At 53.6% G+C, this 17,491-nt stretch overlaps 1 protein-coding gene across 2 annotated transcripts in view; it reads left to right on the plus strand.

The window, feature by feature from the left end:
* The first annotated feature begins 239 nt into the window (after positions 1 to 239).
* The window catches only part of CTTNBP2NL (CTTNBP2 N-terminal like), a 29,737-nt gene continuing 12,485 nt past the window's right edge, over positions 240 to 17,491 (plus strand). The window contains exons 1-2 of one of the 2 annotated variants that reach the window (XM_064173765.1): positions 240 to 322; positions 10,753 to 10,860. In XM_064173765.1, the coding sequence (XP_064029835.1) occupies positions 10,762 to 10,860 (99 nt within the window). In that variant the 5' untranslated portion in view covers positions 240 to 322; positions 10,753 to 10,761. Of the gene's footprint in view, positions 323 to 3,765; positions 3,868 to 10,752; positions 10,861 to 17,491 lie in introns of those variants that run through there. The other variant, XM_064173764.1, reaches the window with a different exon arrangement.

Here is a 17,491-nt window from a genome sequence, read left to right on the forward strand (position 1 = left end):
CTCCAGTCAATCCTCAGCCTCACACAGAGCTCTTCCCACACAAAGGTCTCCTTTCTCCGTGTTTCCCAGTGCGGGACTGGGCAGCAACTGGAATGTTTGCAGGGAGCAGCTGGCAGAGGTTGTTCCGCAGACAGTCGGTGCCAGGCTGGAGACCCAGCCCCTGCCCTGCTGTGCTCCGATGCCAACAGAAATAACTCCTAGCTGAGTTTGGTGGCGTTCGGAGAAGCAATTGCAGCTCTGGAAGCTCCGTCTCGGTCGCTGGAACCGCTCCGCCGCGCAGCGAGCGCTGTGGACACGCGGGGGAGCTGCAGCCACGCAACCGGTAACCGGCAACCGGCTCCCGAACTCCCGAGTCCCCGCTGCGGGCAGCCCCAGTCCGCTGCCGCCTGGCTCCAGCCGGGCTGCGGAGTGGGCTGGGGCTGCAGACCCCAGGCTCACCCATGCGAGATCGCCCCCGGTCTGGACCGCTGGATTTCACACGGGCTGCCTAGGGCCGGGAGGGTGGCTGGGAAAGGGGGGGTCAGGATGCTTATCCCAGGGATGTCGGAGCATTAATCCCCCCAGCCAGAACCACTCCATCAGCTCTCGGTTTCTACGCACGCTTCTCCCTCAAGCCCTTGTTGTTTTCAAGGAGACGAGGAGCTGTGCCAGCTTTCACCCCACATCTCCCCAGCAGGCTCCGTGTCCTGTGCTCGCAGGTGGGCAAAGGCAGCTTTCACTTTGAGCAGCTTCCCTCAACCGTGCCACTGCCCTGGCCCCACTCCCCTTTTCTCCAGCTGCAGACAGTGAACGACCACCCTGCGGAGAGCAGGGTCCCCTCTGCCAGCAGCCACCTGCTGCCTGCCCTTCTTACAGCATCTTTACACTCTCTCCAGCCCAGCCTTGTTCTTCCAAGGGCTTCACTGGCACCATCACTCCTCTAGTGCAGGTGGCAATGGTGTGTAGGAAGTTCTCCATCTGCAGACAGTGAACGACCACTCTGCGGAGAGCAGGGTCCCCTCTGCCAGCACCCACCTGCTGCCTGCCCTTCTTAGAGCATCCTGCTCCTCTTACACCCTCTCCAGCCCATCCTTGTTCTTCCAAGGGCTTCACTGGCACCATCACTCCTCTAGCACAGGTGGCAATGGTGTGTAGGAAGCAACAAGAAGCCCAGGAGAGGAAACTTGGTATGAGCTGCTGCTGTTTTTCACATACGTGATGAAAAGACGTCTGCCCTCAAACCATATCCCAAGGATAAAAGAAGAGGCAGCAGGTGAAAAGCAGGCAGCCAGGAGGAGCTCAGTGCAAGAGAAAGGGACTCACAATTAGAGGTCTCAGAGTACCCACGGCAGTGCCACAGGGGCACTTACAGCCTGGTACAGCTCAGGAGAGGGAACCCATAGGTTTTCTTTTCCCCCAGGCTCTGAGTTAGCTAGACCAGAGGCACTGCAAGTGTTACTGTACTTATCCAGGCTGGCAAATAATGCTCAGACAACCCTGTCTAGACAAAATCTGCTTCTCAAGATAGAAGACAGCAGATTGCAATGGTTAGGGGTGAGGTTTATTGCTGGCACTGGCACCACATAAAGTCCTCTGACTGTGCAACGCATTTTGCAGTAGAAGTTTCCAGTCCAGAAGCTGCCCCTGGCAGAGCAAGCTCCATGCTGCAGCTCCACTGAACCCAGCACTGCCCACAGCCAGACTGCAAGCACTGGGGAAGGCCTCTGCTCTGCCCTGCTGAGACCTCGGCTTGAGTACTGCCTTCAGTTGTGAGCTTGCCAGCTTCAGAGGGACAGGGATCTGATGGAGACAAGGGAGGGCTCTGAGGATGATGAGGGGACTGGAGCACTGTCTGACGAGAAGAGGCTGAAGGACCTGGGGCTGTTTAGTCTGGAGTAGAGAAGACTGAGAGGGGATTGAATCAATGTTCATAACTATCTGAGAGCTGGGGGGCAGCAGGGGGGTACAGGCTCTGCTCACTGCTCCCTGGGATAGGACAAGCAGCAATGGATGGAAGCTGCAGCACAGGAGGTTGCAGCTCCACACAAGGGCGAACTTCTTGCCTGGAAGGGTCCCAGAAACCTGGCACAGGCTGCCCAGAGAAGTTGTGGAGTCTCCTTGTGTGGAGCCTTTGCAGGCCTGTCTGGATGTGTTCCTGTGTGCTCTGAGCTGGATTGTGTGGTCCTGCTGTGGCAGAGGGGTTGGACTGGATGATTCCTTTGGGTCCTTTCCTACCCCTAACATCTTCTGATCCTGTGGTCACAGCTGCTCTCAGCCATGCAGGATGGAGCCCACTGGCAGTGCCGAGCACAGCTCCTGGGAAGGGCAGGGATGGGACAATCTGCCACAGCCTGCACAGAAAGGGAGAGTTCTGGTTCCAGCTGCCACGCTGGCTTAGCAGACTGCTGGGTAAGCAGCCCTGACAGCAAAAAATCCTGCTGCCCTCAACAGTGTCAGCCACCCAGCCAGGGCCCAGCACCAGCTGGGGCACCTGTGGGGGGCCATCCCCTCCAGGAGCCTGCTCTGGGCTCTTTCCTCCGCTGGCAGCAGGTGAATAAACCTGAGCACGCTGAGCTTCCCCAGCACTGCTGTGCAGTGCCTGCTTCTGCCATGCCAGCCTGGCTCAGCTCATGTGAAACACCATCAGGGGAGAGCTGTGACAGAGGCAGCGACGTGCCCAGGTGAGTCATGCTGCAGAGCAGTGCCCTGCAATGCTCCATCACGAAGGAAACACAATTATACAGCTCCCTGAGGCACAACATCCATCTCCAGAGTAAGGCCAAGCTCAGGCTCAGGGGGCTGCGAGTGGAACAGGCTTGGGAGGTGCTGGGAGCTCCAGGACTGAGGGGGAGCAGAGCTGGGAGCCCCACAGCTGTGAGGAGAGCAAGGCTGGGAGATGGGTACAAGGGGAGCAGAGCTCAGAATGGCTGTCATGGGCACAGGCTTGCCCCAAGCCAAGGTGCTGTGAGTGGCACAGGCTTGTCCAGGGCACTGTGAGTAAAACAGGCATCAGAAGTGCTGTGAGAGGCTTGGGCCTGTCTCAGGCACTGTGAAGGGAGCAGCCCCAAGCAGTGCTGCAAGGGGAATAAGCCTGCTCCAGGCCAAGATCCTGTGAGTGCCACAGGCTTGCCCATGGCACTGTGAGGGGCACAAGCCTGCTCCAGGCCAAGATCCTGTGAGTGCCACAGGCTTGCCCATGGCACTGTGAGGGGCACAAGCCTGCTCCAGGCCAAGATCCTGTGAGTGTCACAGGCTTGCCCATGGCACTGTGAGGGGCACAAGCCTGCTCCAGGCCAAGATCCTGTCAGTGCCACAGGCTTGCCCATGGCACTGTGAGGGGCACAAGCCTGCTCCAGGCCAAGATCCTGTGAGTGCCACAGGCTTGTCCATGGCACTGCGAGGGGCACAAGCCTGCCCCTGGCCAAAGCGATGTGAGAGGCAAAGGCGTGCCGCGGGCACCGTAAGGAGCAGAGGCTTGTCGGGGCCGCGGACCCCCTTTCGCCCCGGGCTCCGCCGACCCTTGGCTCGCCGCGGAGCGCACAGCCGCTGCGGACCCCGCCCGGGGCAGAGGCGGCGGCTCGGGAGGGGCCGCGGCGGAAGTGACGCACCAATCACGGCAGCCCGCTCGCTGCGCCGCGAACAAAAGGGATCCTCAGCCGCCGCCCCGCCCACCTCGCCCCGGTGCCGCCGCCTGATTGGCTATCGCCGCAGCCACCGCCCGGCCCACGCCCTCGCCCCGCCTTCCCCGCGGTGGATTGGGCCGCGGCGCGGCCTGCGGCGGCGCTGATTGGCTGTCGCTCTGTCCGTCACGCAGGCGGCGCGCAGGGGCGGGGCGGCTGGATGGGGAGCGGAGCGGCGCGGTAGTGGCGGCGGCGGCGGCCGGGCCAGGTCGGTGAGGTGGGAGGGAGGTCCCTTTCCTTGTATGAGGGCGGAGGGTCCCTGCTCCGTACCGCCGAGCTCGATCCGCTTCGGCACTGTGTCTGCGGGTGGGCCGCGGCAGGTGCGGGACGGCGCGGCCCGCGTCCGTTGGGGACTGAGAGCGGCGGTGGCGGGGCCAAATCCTGCTGCGGGTGAGGGTGGCCGTGGCCGAGATCTGGGTGGCTGGGAGCCCGGGGGGCGTTACCGGGAGGTGCGAAGGCCGGGGGAGCGCGGAGGCCGGGGGGGCGTTACCGGGAGCTCGGCGTCGCCGCGGCCGTCTCTGGCCGGGGCTGGGCCGGGCCTGGCCGGTGGGTGCTGCTGCGGGGCGAGGACAGCAAAACAGCGCAGTCGGTTGCTATCTCCCGAGCCCACCCTGGGACCCGCGGTGTCGATCCGCAGGGCTCCCGGGAGCCGAAGGAGATCGGGGTCCGGCAGCTTCCCGCGATGCTGTCGTCGCGGGCTCCGGTGCCGTTCTTCCCTTTGTTGGCCACGGCTTTACCGGCCCTTAGCAGTTCGGGAGTCACTGACAGAGCACAGCCCGAGCCCTGCCCCTGCCATCTCGTCTTGGGACGGGCGGTGCAGGTGCCCTCGGGCAGCGACCGATCAGAACTCGGGGCTGACGGAGCTCCGTGACCCGGGCTGACCCGGGGTTAACCTCCTCTCCGTGGTCCGGCGGTTGGGGTACGGTCGATGACTGGGCCGGAGGGGTCTCGACTCAGCTGCACGTTGCCGGTTTGTGTGCCCCTGGTCGGGCTGCGCCTAGTCCCTGCGCCCCGGCCGCCCCCGGCCACCTTCCCGAGGCTGCTCTGGAGGTTGGGGGATCTCGGGGATGGTTTTAATTCCCTTTCACCTGCCTCGCAGCAGCTGTTCGAGGGCTTCAGCACCGTTTCAAGCCTGAATTTTGGGTCTTTGCTTCAGCCCGAGTAGTGCTTCAGGAAATAACGGCGTGAGTGGGATGCTTTGGGGGGAGAGGGGAGTGACCTTTTTGCCTTCGTCTCTAAGACCGAGGTGGGTGTGAAGCTGCTGGGTTTAAGCACAGCTCTGACGCACTGCCAGGCGGTGTGGTGAATGCACAAAGTGTGTGTTAGCCTGTTTGTGACATGCACATCTCATTAACGACTCCAGCATCACGCCGTGCGGGCAGCAGTGCCTCGGGAACTTGCCTGTCAGGAGCTTGCAGGGCAGTCCTTGGGGCTCTGCTGTGGAGGCAGTGACACAACTGCCCGGGCAGGCTTCTGGAAAACAACAGTTCCTCTTTGGAGACGGGGGAGGGGGGGGATGGAAGTGATTCAGGATAATGGACATAGAGGCAGCGTTGTCTTGGTGTGGCTTGTGAAGGGAAAGGAAATAACCCTGCTTCGGAGGGGGAAAGGAGCAAAGGAAATAACTCTGCTTCGGAGGGGGAAAGGAGCAAAGGAAATAACTCTGCTTCGGAGGGGAAAAGGAGCAAAGGAAATAACTCTGCTTCGGAGGGGGAAAGGAGCAAAGGAAATAACTCTGCTTCGGAGGGGGAAAGGAGCAAAGGAAATAACTCTGCTTCGGAGGGGGAAAGGAGCAAAGGAAATAACTCTGCTTCGGAGGGGGAAAGGAGCAAAGGAAATAACTCTGCTTCGGAGGGGGAAAGGAGCAAAGGAAATAACCCTGCTTCGAAGGGGAAAGGAGCAAAGGAAATAACCCTGCTTCGGAGGGGGAAAGGAGCAAAGGAAATAACCCTGCTTTGAAGGGGAAAGGAGCAAAGGAATTAACCCTGCTTCGGAGGGGAAAAGGAGCAAAGGAAATAACCCTGCTTCAGAGGGGAAAAGGAGCAAAGGAAATAACTCTGCTTCGGAGGGGAAAAGGAGCAAAGGAAATAACTCTGCTTCAGAGGGGAAAAGGAGCAAAGGAAATAACTCTGCTTCGGAGGGGGAAAGGAGCAAAGGAAATAACTCTGCTTCGGAGGGGGAGGAAAGGAGCAAAGGAAATAACTCTGCTTCGAAGGGGAAAAGGAGCAAAGGAAATACCCTGCTTCGGAGGGGAAAAGGAACAAGTTGTGTTCTTCACCACAGCGTTAAAGAGAGTGGAAGGGTTTTGAGCCAAGTGCTTGCAAAGCATCTTGAAGCTTCCCCTTGACAGAGTCTCCCTGTCGCTGCCCTAGGCTGGGAGCTCCGAGCGCTCTCCAGCTCCTGCCCGCTGCGTAGTGACTCAGACGCTGGCTGAAGTGGGTAGGTGAAGTTCTGCTGGGCTGGCAGCGTTGGTTGGCTTGGTTGGTGCTTGTCTGGGCGTGAGCCAAAGTGAAATGGAACCTCTGCTGGTTTCATAATCGCCACAGCGCGATTCAGCGTGCGGAGGAGCTGCCGTGCTCCAGCAGCTTATCTCCCGTGCCCCAAGTGGCACATGCCAAAGATAGCTTGCCCTGGTGCAGGAGCTGGAGTGGTTGTGCTTACACTTAAACTGCTCTGGCTGTTTATCTGCACTTAAATCCTGGGAGAGAACTTTCTAACAGAAGGCTTCTGTCCCTCTGAAGGCTACGCATGGACCTGCTGAGGAGACTCTTCGGTGGCCTGTAGCGTAGCTAAAGGGAAGTTCACCTTTAGACAAGCATGAAGTAGTGACCCTTGTTTATGCTCTAAACTCTTGCTTTTTGTCCAAAAATGGTGCTATTGTCTCTGACTGGGAGAAAATATTTATCCCACCAGACTAAACAGCGAGGTCCTTGCGGTTGGTGAGCTGTGTTGGTTGGACTGGGCAGTGTGTTTCGCTGAACAGAGGAGGGTGATAAGCCCTGGCTATTTCCAGATCTTGTTTCTCCTGCTCTGAAACTCGATCTCCCTGGTAGAGGGTTTGAAATAATGGGCCAGATTCTACAGCTGACAAGCAGGGATCCGTGTGGCAGAACAAGACTGCAAACTGGGGAGCTGGGGAATTGAGTGGAGTTGATGGGATCTGGTATTAAAAGTGGGATGAGGGACGGCACAGGGGATGTGTAACCTGAAACAGTCCTGAAAAGGTCAGCTCAGGACCTGCGGTGCTGGAGGGCCAAGAAGGGATCCAGATTTGGCTGGGGGAGGAGCTGCTCAAATGAGTGCTTATTAGCTCTTTCGTCCAGAGGTTGTTTCTGCAAAGTAAAAACACCAAATGACAAGAGGGGTTTTTTGTTGTTGTTGTTTTTCCCCTTCGTTTTTCATCTCCCCAGCACTGAGAGGCTCTAAAAGGGAACACTTAGAGACTGTTCCCCATGACAGGTGCCTGCAGAGTGTGTGCCAATGCTTTCAAAGGTGCCCTGTGCAGAACAAAGCAATAAACAAACAATAAATCACTGCGGAACACAAGTGCTGTCCGGTGGAGTTTTGAAAGGAAGAGACTTCATTGTTGCATCTGCTCCCAGTCTGTGGCTTCGGCAGCGTGGGATAAGCAGAGCAGTCGAGGTCCTCTGTAGCAGAGGGCTGCACACAGGGAGGCTGAGGCTGGACCTGGTGGATCGACAGTAACTGTTGGTGTTGTGTGAATGCCTGCAGTGCAAGCTGGCTCCTGCTCTTCATTCACAGAATGAATCGGGCTGGAAGGGACCCTCAAAGGTCCAACTCCCTGCAGTCAACAGGGACATCCCCAACTCGACCAGATTTCTGCAAGTAACCTTCCTTCCCTTGTGTATTTTAGGACAAGGCTTGTTTATGTTATTAAGTTGATTACAGATTGTAGCCATAGAGGCACCTTAAGAGCAGCCTGGCTTATTTCTGTGCCAGTGTGAAGTACCAGTCACAATGGGAGCATTTAGAATATACAATAGAGACAATTAGTGCCCAGATGAATAGCTTCCAAATATCAAAGTGCGGCTGGTAGTTGTCCTGGCTTTGAGGTGTGTTCAGCAGCTAATGGAGAGGTGCAGCTTCACCTTGCCATGTCATCTGTTTTTAAGAGAAAAGCACAGACACAGTCGCATTGAAAAGCCATGGTCAGAATTTAGCATCCTGAGGGAGCAGGGCTGGATGTCTGCCTTTGCTCTGGGATCCCAAAGGAAACTGCTCCTTTCCAAGTCTGGCTTAAAATGTCACAACACTTCCAGAACTTGATGAGTATTTGGCAGGGGGGGGGAAAAAAGGGTGATTGCTGTTTTCCAGAAGTGTTGATCTGGTCTTAGCACCTGTGGATTTACTCTGAGCAAGGACTGAGATGGTGCTGAAGCCACAATGTGCCATCCCCTGAGCAGACATTGAGATGGTCCTGATTTACAGCCTGCCCAGGGATATGATGCAGGTTGGACTGAAGTGTCAACCTGAGCAGGGTAAATGTTGAAGGCTAAATCCAGGCCTGCACTTTGCTAACACTGTAGGGCTCCTGCATCAATTCACTGCTCCTGTTGCACTCTCTCCCTTTTAATCTAAGATGAACAAGCTGTAGATCACACTTCAGTAAATCTTCCTTCAGTCTCAGCTAGCCTGGGTAGCAGAACCAAAGCTGAGGGAGATGGTCAGGGTCACATCCTGGACAGCTCTGCAGGTCCACTGGCTGATCTGAAGGTGTAGGTCTTGTTGAGTAGTGCCAGCACTGCCCTGGCATGCTGAACAATTTCTGCCCCCTCTCAGGCACTGGATTGAGCTGCCCAGGAAGGTGGTTGAGCCACCAACCCTGGATGTGTTTAAGGGTGGTTTGGATGTGGTGCTTGGGGGCTATGGTTTAAGGTGAATCACGCAGAGTAGGGTTCTAAGTTGGTGCTCCTGAGGAGCTTTGCCAACCTGCATGGCTCTGTGATTCTGTGGAATGGGATTTAATTAGTGAGTTTCCTCAATTATGCTTTTGTGTCAGGTCTTGCTCCCTGTTTGTTTGCCGGGCTGACAGCTCTGAATGGCTTTGCTGACCGCTCCTGTGCTTTCCCTCTTGAACATCTGCTAATGCCTCTGCCATGGGGACCAGAACTGCAGTGCTGACAGGTCTGTGGTGTCCAATTAAACTGGGTTTGGAACAGCTGTGACAGCCCAGACAGTCCTGGTCGCTTCCAGTGACATTTCCTGAGGCAGCTCACTCCACTGGTAGGGTGAGGCAGGAGACTTTGTGAGAAGTGTTGCTGCTTTATGGAGTTCCATGTGAAAAACTGTGGAAGCAGGAGCGTGGCTGCGTGAGGAGACACTTGGCTGCTTGGCAGAGGAGGCATGGAACAGGCTTCTGATTTCTCTGGCTGTAGGAAGGTTGCCTGCTCCTCTCTCTGAGCAGAACTTTGTGTTCCCAGCGACTGGAAAACTGCTTTGGCACAAACAAGACAGAACTTGCAACTGGTGCATAATTCTCCAAGGCACAGTTATGCAAATCAGCCGTGAGGAGCCCTGACTTCAGAAAGCAGAGTTCAGCTGGATGCTTTAGCTGGGTTAGTAAAGGTGAACTTAACCCTTTGACATTTGCTGGCCTAGTGGAGTTTGGGATCTGAGCAGCTTCTTTGTGCTGATTCTCTGATTGCTACAGAACGTGGAGGTGACTTGGACAGGGAAAAGTGCATTTGATTGTTGGGCAAAGCAGGAGGCTGGACCTGCACCAGAGAGGGACAAGGCTGTAGTGTGACATTATGTCCCTTGTTAACAAAACAGTGTCATGAAAGGGCTTCTTGCTGGGCAGTGTGAAGTGTGCCAGCAAAGACACAGGGGAAAAGGCTTTTTGTACATGCAGCTCCCATGGTGGATCTTCATTCTTGGGAGGGCAGTGAAATGATACTTAATAAATGATGGTGCTGTTGAAAGAGTCTGAAAGGGCAGTAATGAAATGTGTGCTGGCTGGGGGCATTGATTGCTGTGAGGTGGTTTGGGCCTCTTCCACTCAGAGCACCTTATGGCATTCCTGGGAAGCTCCTGTGGCACTGAAGCCTGGTGCTGGTGGAGGTGATCAATGTGTGCTGTGATCTTCCCAGCTCTTCACCCTTCTTCCAGTGAGGCCTTGCAGCTGTGTGATCCAGACAGGCTGCATCCAAAGCAGTGTGACCAGCAGGATGAGGGGATTGTGCCTCTCTGCTCTGCTCTGGGGAGACCTCAGCTGCAGCACTGCATCTAGTTCTGGTGCCCCCAGCATCACAGGGACATGGAACTGGTGGAGCAGGATCAGAGGAGGTCATGAAGATGCTCTGGAGCAAATCCACTATGGGGACAGGCTGGGAGAGTTGGAAATGTTTAGCCTAAAGAGGAGAAGGCTTTGGGGAGACCTTAGAGCTGCCTTTCAGGACCTGAAGAGGGCTACAGGACAGCTGGGGAAGGACTTTTGTCAAGGGCTTGTGGTGATCAGACCAGGGGCAATGAGTTGAAGCTTGATTGAAGGTGGTGAGACACTGGAACGCATTGCCCAGGGAGGTAGTGGATGCCCCCTCCCTGGAGGTGTTCAAGGCCAGGCTGGATGAGGCCTTGAGCCACCTGGGCTGGTGGGAGGTGTCCCTGTCCACAGCAGGGGAGTTGAAGCTGGATGTTCTTTAATGTCCCTTCCAACCCAAACCACTCTACGAATGAATGAGTGAATGAATGTGTGATTTGCAGCAGGATGGCTTTTCAGCATCCATCTTTTTCCCCCTCCTGTTAGCCCAGGTTGATTCCTGGTGAAGATGATACTGTCCTGTTAGCCTGTGTGTTGTGCTGCACCATCTGGGTGTCCATATGTGTGTGACCCTTGGGAAGAGGTGAAAAAAATTGCATCTTCTACATCTGGTCTTGGAAGCTGAAGAGAAAACGTTTGCCTTGTGTGCTGTCCCCTGCCTCCCCAGGGCAATTTGCAGTCTGAAAAACTGGAAGCTGAAATGAAAATGGAGATCAGATGTCAGAGCTCAGCACACTGCTTGAATGTACAAGGAAGCACCTAGTAAACTGTCTTCCCTTTTTTCCTTCTCTTTTGTTTTGTGTTTTTTTTCAGGTTTTCAGGATGAATCTGGAAAAACTCAGCAAACCAGAACTCCTGACCCTGTTTAGCATTCTTGAGGGGGAATTAGAAGCAAGAGATCTTGTCATAGAAGCTTTGAAGGTATGTTGGAAGGAGCCTGATAAGGGACAAAAATAACACCACTGCTCTAGGTTCTGCGTTGTGCTTGCATGGAGGTGAAGTTCAGAGATTTATGGCTGGCTGAGAATCCCATTGGAATGGCAGCAGCCTTGGATAATACATGCTGCATGTTATTGGACTCCTTGGAATTCACTACTGAAAGCTGGCTGCAAGAAGCATGTCAGTGTCAGAGCACAGGGTTCCAGGTGTGCTCTCAGCCTTGCTGGTGCAGAACCAAGGGCTTCTGCCTGCCTGAGACACACAGCAGGGCCATTAGACCTCCTTTCTGGGTTTGTTCCCCACTAGGAGGGAGGGCTTCTTAAAGCAGAAGCTCTCCTCACCAGTAGGGATCACAGATAAATCTTTCAGGGAGAATAATGTCCCAGTGAGAAAGAAGCAGGTGTGGCTCTGTTGTGTTAAGCCCACATAAGCTGGCACTGCTGCAAGGAGCAGCAGCCCTGTGTGCTCAGCTCCTTGTTCCTTCCCTTTGCTGGCACAAGCAGCAGTGTGACTTTCCAGAGGGGTAGAGACCAGCTAAAACTAACCCACTGAATCATAGAACAGAATCAGAGAATCATAGTATCAGCCAGGTTGGAAGAGAGCTCCAAGCTCAGCCAGCCCAACCTAGCACCCAGCCCTGCCCAACCAACCAGACCATGGCACTAAGTGCCCCAGCCAGGCTTGGCTTCAACACCTCCAGCCACAGCAACTCCACCACCTCCCTGGGCAGCCCATTCCAATGCCAATCACTCTCTCTGACAACAACTTCCTCCTAACATCCAGCCTAGACCTGCCCTGGCACAGCTTCAGCCTGGGTCCCCTTGTTCTGTAGCTGGGTGCCTGGCAGCAGAGCCCAACCCCACCTGGCTACAGCCTCCCTGCAGGCAGCTGCAGACAGCAATGAGCTCTGCCCTGAGCCTCCTCTGCTGCAGGCTGCACACCCCCAGCTCCCTCAGCCTCTCTTCACAGGGCTGTGCTCCAGGCCCCTCCCCAGCCTTGCTGCCCTTCTCTGGACACCTTCCAGCACCTCAACAGCTCTCTTGAACTGAGTAGCCCAGAACTGGACACAGCAAAGTGGAGTGGGCTTAGCTCTGGGGTTTTGCTTCTCTTTTTGTGTAGTGTGGGCTGAGGCACTCTGTGGCCACCTTGGGTTAATGCTGAGCCTAGAAAGTGTTTCCAGAATGTGTGGTCCATGTGCTGGGGTTTGAGGGATGCTTCAGCCTCGTTAGGGTGGACAGAACAGAGTGTGGTAATGGATGGAAGGGGTCGAGTTGTGAAGAAATGGTTTGTGACAGGGTTGAATATTGAAAGCTCTTTCAAGCTGACCTGTCACTACTCATCATGTTTAAATTTGGGGCTACTTCAAAAGCAGAATGGCAGCTTGCAGGCCTGAGAGCTGCAGGGACTTGGTTTTGCAGCAAAAGCTTCTGTGGCTTCATTCTAAATACAAATCTTGAGGGAGCAGAGGGAGATTCCCTGCCACCCTCCCTGTAGAGCAGTCAGGATCCTTCTGTGTTTATTCTTGGTTAGGTTTGCATTTAGACAACCTTTTTATTTGGGAGCAATATTGTTACCCTCTTAAAACTCTTAATCAGTGGAAGGTTTGGTTCCTCTCTTGGAGCAGACTCAGCTATCTGCTGTGTGCTGGGCTCACTCTTCTCCCCCTGCGTGGTCAGGATGTGTTATGAACCATGTGTGGCTTTAATGCTCCAGCATGAAATGTGTGTAATGGAGCCCAGAGAGCAGCAGCTCCCTTCTGAAGGCTTCTCATCGTGTACCTCCCCAAAGCAGAAAGCAATTATCTGTTCTGTTGAAGTTTAACCTGCAGTTCCCTCTTGCATGAGGAGATTAATCTGGTGAGAACAGCCTTTGACACGATTTGTCAAGTACTCCTAAAAGAGGAGAGATTAAATGAAAGTGTAACCTATCCTTGGTAATTATACAGTATAAAGTACCAAGCTAATCAAAGGTTAGTGCTGCTTTGCCCTCCCTCTCTAAGGGATATGCTGCAAAGTTTCATTTTAAGGCTACAAGGAAAGCTGAAGGCAGGAGGGAAGGGCAGTAAAAGCTTCGGATCAGAGCTGGCTCTGGCTGCCTGCAGCTTGGCCTCCTGAGCACAGCTTCCCAGGAAAATGAAAAGCTGGGGAGGGACTTTTTAGGGTACCAAACAGTGACAGGACTAGGGGAAATGGAGCAAAACTGGAGGTGGGCAGATTCAGGCTGGATGTGAGGAGGAAGTTCTGCACCATGAGAGTGGTGAGAGCCTGGAGTAGGTTGCACTGGAGGTGTTTAAGGCCAGGCTGCATGAGGCTGTGTGCAGCCTGCTTTAGGGTTGGAACTGGCTGCTCCTTGTGGTCCCTTCCAACCCTGACTGATTCTGTGATTCTATTCCATGAAGCCCCTCCAAACCCAGCACATGGAGGGATGCTGCAAATCTCCAACTGGGCTTTGCTCAGGTCCAGGAGCTGTTGTGCAGGAACACCACGGCTCCAGCCCAGCTTCCAATATGTGGAAGGAAAAAGCCTTCTAACTCCTAAATCTGGTGGCTGGGCAGAGTTTCAGACACAGAAAACTCCTGGCTTTGCTTTGTCTGTTTGTTTGGGACATGCAGTTAGAGAGATCCTGGCTTCCTGTGCTCTCTTGTTTCCTGCTGGTAACCCTGTTGTCAGCCGCCCAGGGCTTCAGCAGCCGCAGGGGTTTTATTGTGTGTGGCTGTGGTGAGAGGAAGCCCACCTTGCTGCTGTCTTTGCTCCTGCCTTTTGTGCATATAAACATGCTGCCCTGAAGAAAAAGCCTGAATTAAAGCCTGAAACTCTGAGAGCTTTTCATTTTCCTTGCTTGCCTCGGACAGATTGAGCTGTAACATGCACTGAGAGGAGTCCAAATGCGTTGGTTGGCCACACACAACTGGCTGTGGGCTCCTGGTTGGCTCTGTTCCTGTGGGTTATGAGCAGCATCTTTTGCCTCTGCAGCCAGGTTCCTCTGGAGATGTGATAGCTTTAGATGTGTGTTGGGAAGAGGTGGAAGGGGAGCCTGGGCTGATCTTTGGAGTGCTGTGTGTCTCCAGCAGGCCACTTAGACATGGAGATGGCAGTGGTTAGAAATCAGGGGTTGGTCTGCCAGTTCCTTCCCTTTTAGTAAGAAAAATGCACTTCCCCTCATGGACTAATTTGGCAGCTAAATCAGATTTAAATGCTCTGGATGTTTTAGGCAGAGGCCTTGGAGCATTGGAGGAAAGAAGCAGCACTTGCAGAGAGAGAAAACCTGGCTGTGTAAACATGTGATTTGATCCTGCTGCTGGTATTCCTGCACACTTAGGGAAAACATTTAGCAGGTGGCATTTAACAGAGAGAATCCATGTGTGCAGGGAGCAAAGCCTAAAATAGTTTTCTTCTCCTTCATGGTATCAGGCCACTTGTTGCCTGGCACTGGCCTGGTGCCCCTGTGTGTCAGAATCAAGCTGCTGAGCCTGGCTTTGCAGAGACCATTTCAATTATAGAATCATCCAGGCTGGAAGAGAGCTCCTGCATCCCTTGTGAAGCAGCTTCCAGCTAGCAGTGCTCCCTGCTCCTCTGCTGCTGCAGTGCAGGATTTTCTCCTGGCTTTTCCTGCAGGGTTGGGGAAATGTTTGCATCTTTCTTGCTTGAAGCAGCAGTGTGTGCCAGTGTCTTTTGAAAGCCTAATTCTCTGCACCATCCTGGTATCCAGATAGGTGCTGGACAAGGAGGAGCAGAGAGGTGTGGCAGTGGCTTCCACACTGGATTCGAGGTGTCTGGGTATTATCAGGCTGTTTTAAGGCTGACCAAGGTGCAGGTGGTGAGCACAGTCCCCAGGCCACCATCATACCCGTGCTGGGAGCAGAGCATGGCCAGGCTCACACTGGCATTGGTGCCACCCAGACTGCAGAGCAGGAGCTCCCAGCGAAAGAAGCTGCAGTTTTGTGCTGCTTGATGTTTTTTTTTCCCTCCTAAGGAAATTTCTGATGGTTTCTGAAGCTGATAACAGGTTTCCTGTGGGCAGCACTCGTTTGGCTGGTTTGTTCACTTGAAATAATGATGGCAATTAAGACAGATCCTGCATCTGAGCAATTCAGTTGCTGCTGTGGCTGCTGGGCTCTGCTGTAGAGCTGGAGACGAAGCAAAACTCAAGATCCCACTCCAGCATTTTGACATTTATTTCTTTCCCCACCCCCATTTCCCTCCTGTCAGCCACTGCTGTGACCTCAGCTTTATTCCCAATAGCTGTCTCTGGGGAGAGAAGCTAATAAGGAAGTTGAAGGCAGGCAGAAGCTATTTAAAGATTATCCCCACTCTCTGCAACACGAAGGAGGAACTTTGTGTGCAGATTGTCACTGGGGAGGCTGCGTGCACAGGAGCTGCAGTTAATTAGCAGCATGTTTGTGTGGTGCCCAGGGTTAAAACCTGGCCTCTGGAGTCACAGGCAGGAGTAATGCTCTGCTTTGTGAGCAAAATAAAACAAAACCCCACTTGAAACGAGTCTTGGAAATTCCCTGTTTGATGTTCCAGTAAAACAAGCTGTAAAGATTATTGATGGGAGAGGGATGGTGGTGTCACAGAAACAAAGCTTCAGTGAAAGGAAATCTTGAGAGAGAGAGAGAAAGAAATAAAGAAAGAGAGGGAGAAAAAGGAAGAAAGAGAGGAAAAGGGAACAAGAGGAAGAAAGAGGAAGAAAGGAAGAGAGAAGGAAAGAGGAAGAGAGAAAGAGAGAGAGAAAGAGAGAGAAAGAGAGAGAGAGAGAGAGAGAGAGAGAAAGAGAGAGAAAGAGAGAAGGAGAGAAGGAGAGAAAGAGAGAAAGAGAGAAAGAGAGAAAGAAAGAAAGAAAGAAAGAAAGAAATAAATAAAGAAAGAAAGAAAGAAAGAAAGAAAGAAAGAAAGAAAGAAAGAAAGAAAGAGAGAGAAAGGGAGGGAGGGAGAAAAAGGAAGAAAGAGGAAAGGAGAAAGAGATGAAGAAAGAGGAAGAAAGGAAGAGAGAAGGAAAGAGGAAGAAAGAGAGAGAGAAAGGAAGAAGAGAAAGAAAGAAAGAAAGAAAGAAAGAAAGAAAGAAAGAAAGAAAGAAAGAAAGAAAGAAAGAAAGAAAGAAAGAAAGAAAGAAAGAAAGAAAGAAAGAGGAAGAGAGGAAGAGAGATAGAAAGAAAGAGAAAGAAAGGAAGAAAGAGAGGAAGAGAAAGAGGGAGAGGAAGAGAGAGACATAGAAAAGGAAAGAGAGAGAAAGAAAGAAAGAAAGAAAGGAAGAAAGAGAGGAAGAGAGAGGGAAAGAAGGAGAAAGAGAGAAAGAAGTTTCAGCGATGGGTCCTGGAAAAGATTCATCCCAAAAGCATCTAGAGATCCCAGGAGGAAACAAGAGCTTTTCCCTAACAAAGCCAAGCCTGTCTGCACAGGAAACATCTTTTTGCCTGTGTCAGACTCTGCTTCTGCTCCATAAAACCAGAACTGGCTCTTCTCAGCTGGGCCAGCAGTGCCCTAGGTGAGCTAAGAGCCAGCCAGGCTTGGGCAGCCCCTCTCTGTCTGTGCCCAGCTGTGAAATCACTCAGAGTCAGAGGATGTTAGGGGTTGGAAAGGACCTCCATAGATCATGGAATCATAGAAAGGTCTGGGCTGGAAGGGACTGCAGTCAGCAGGGACATCCCCACTAGCCCAGGTCACCCAGGGCCCCATCAAGCCTTACCTTCAATGTCTCCAGGGAAGAGGCCTCAGCCACCTCCCTTGGCAACCTGTTCCAGTGCTGCTCCACCCTCATAGTAAAGAACTGGTTCCTAACATCCAGTCTAAATCTGCTCTTCTCAAGCTTGAGTCCATTGCCCCTTGTCCTGTCACTGCAGGCCTTTAAAACAGAACATGAGCCAGCAGTGTGCCCAGGTGGTCCAGAGAGCCAATGGCATCGTGGCCTGGGTCAGGAACAGTGGAGAAGAGGAGGCTCAGGGCAGAGCTCATTGCTGTCTGCAGCTCCCTGCAGGGAGGCTGTAGCCAGGTGGCGTTGGGCTCTGCTGCCAGGCAAGCAGCAACAGAACAAGGGGACACAGGCTGAAGCTGTGCCAGGGCAGGTCTAGGCTGGATGTTAGGAGGAAGTTGTTATCAAAGAGAGTGATTGGCACTGGAATGGGCTGCCCAGGGAGGTGGTGGAGTGGCTGTGGCTGGAGGTGTTGAAGCCAAGCCTGGCTGGGGCACTGAGTGCCATGGTCTGGTTGGTTGGGCAGGGCTGGGTGCTAGGTTGGGCTGGCTGAGCTTGGAGCTCTCTTCCAACCTGCTTGGTTCTGTGATTCTCTCCATTCTTCCTGTAGGCTGCTGGAAGGCTGCTATTAGGCTGCTATTAGGTCCCCCCCTGCCAGAGCAGGAGCATAGAATATAGCACAGGTCACACAGGAACACATCCAGACAGGGCTAGAAAGTCTCCAGAGAAGGAGAATCATTGAGTCATTAAGGTTGGAAAAGACCTCAAAGGTCAAATCAGTTCTGCTGATCATCAAGAGTTCACTCTCAGTCAGTAGGGCAGATTTAGACTGGAGTTTAGGAAGAAATTCTTGACAGTGAGGGTGGGGAGACACTGGAAGAGGTTGCCCAGGGAGGTTGTGGCTGCCCCCTCCCTGGAGGCTTTC

This window comes from Pogoniulus pusillus, chromosome 39 (assembly GCF_015220805.1).
Source record: "Pogoniulus pusillus isolate bPogPus1 chromosome 39, bPogPus1.pri, whole genome shotgun sequence".
NCBI lineage: Eukaryota > Metazoa > Chordata > Aves > Piciformes > Lybiidae > Pogoniulus > Pogoniulus pusillus.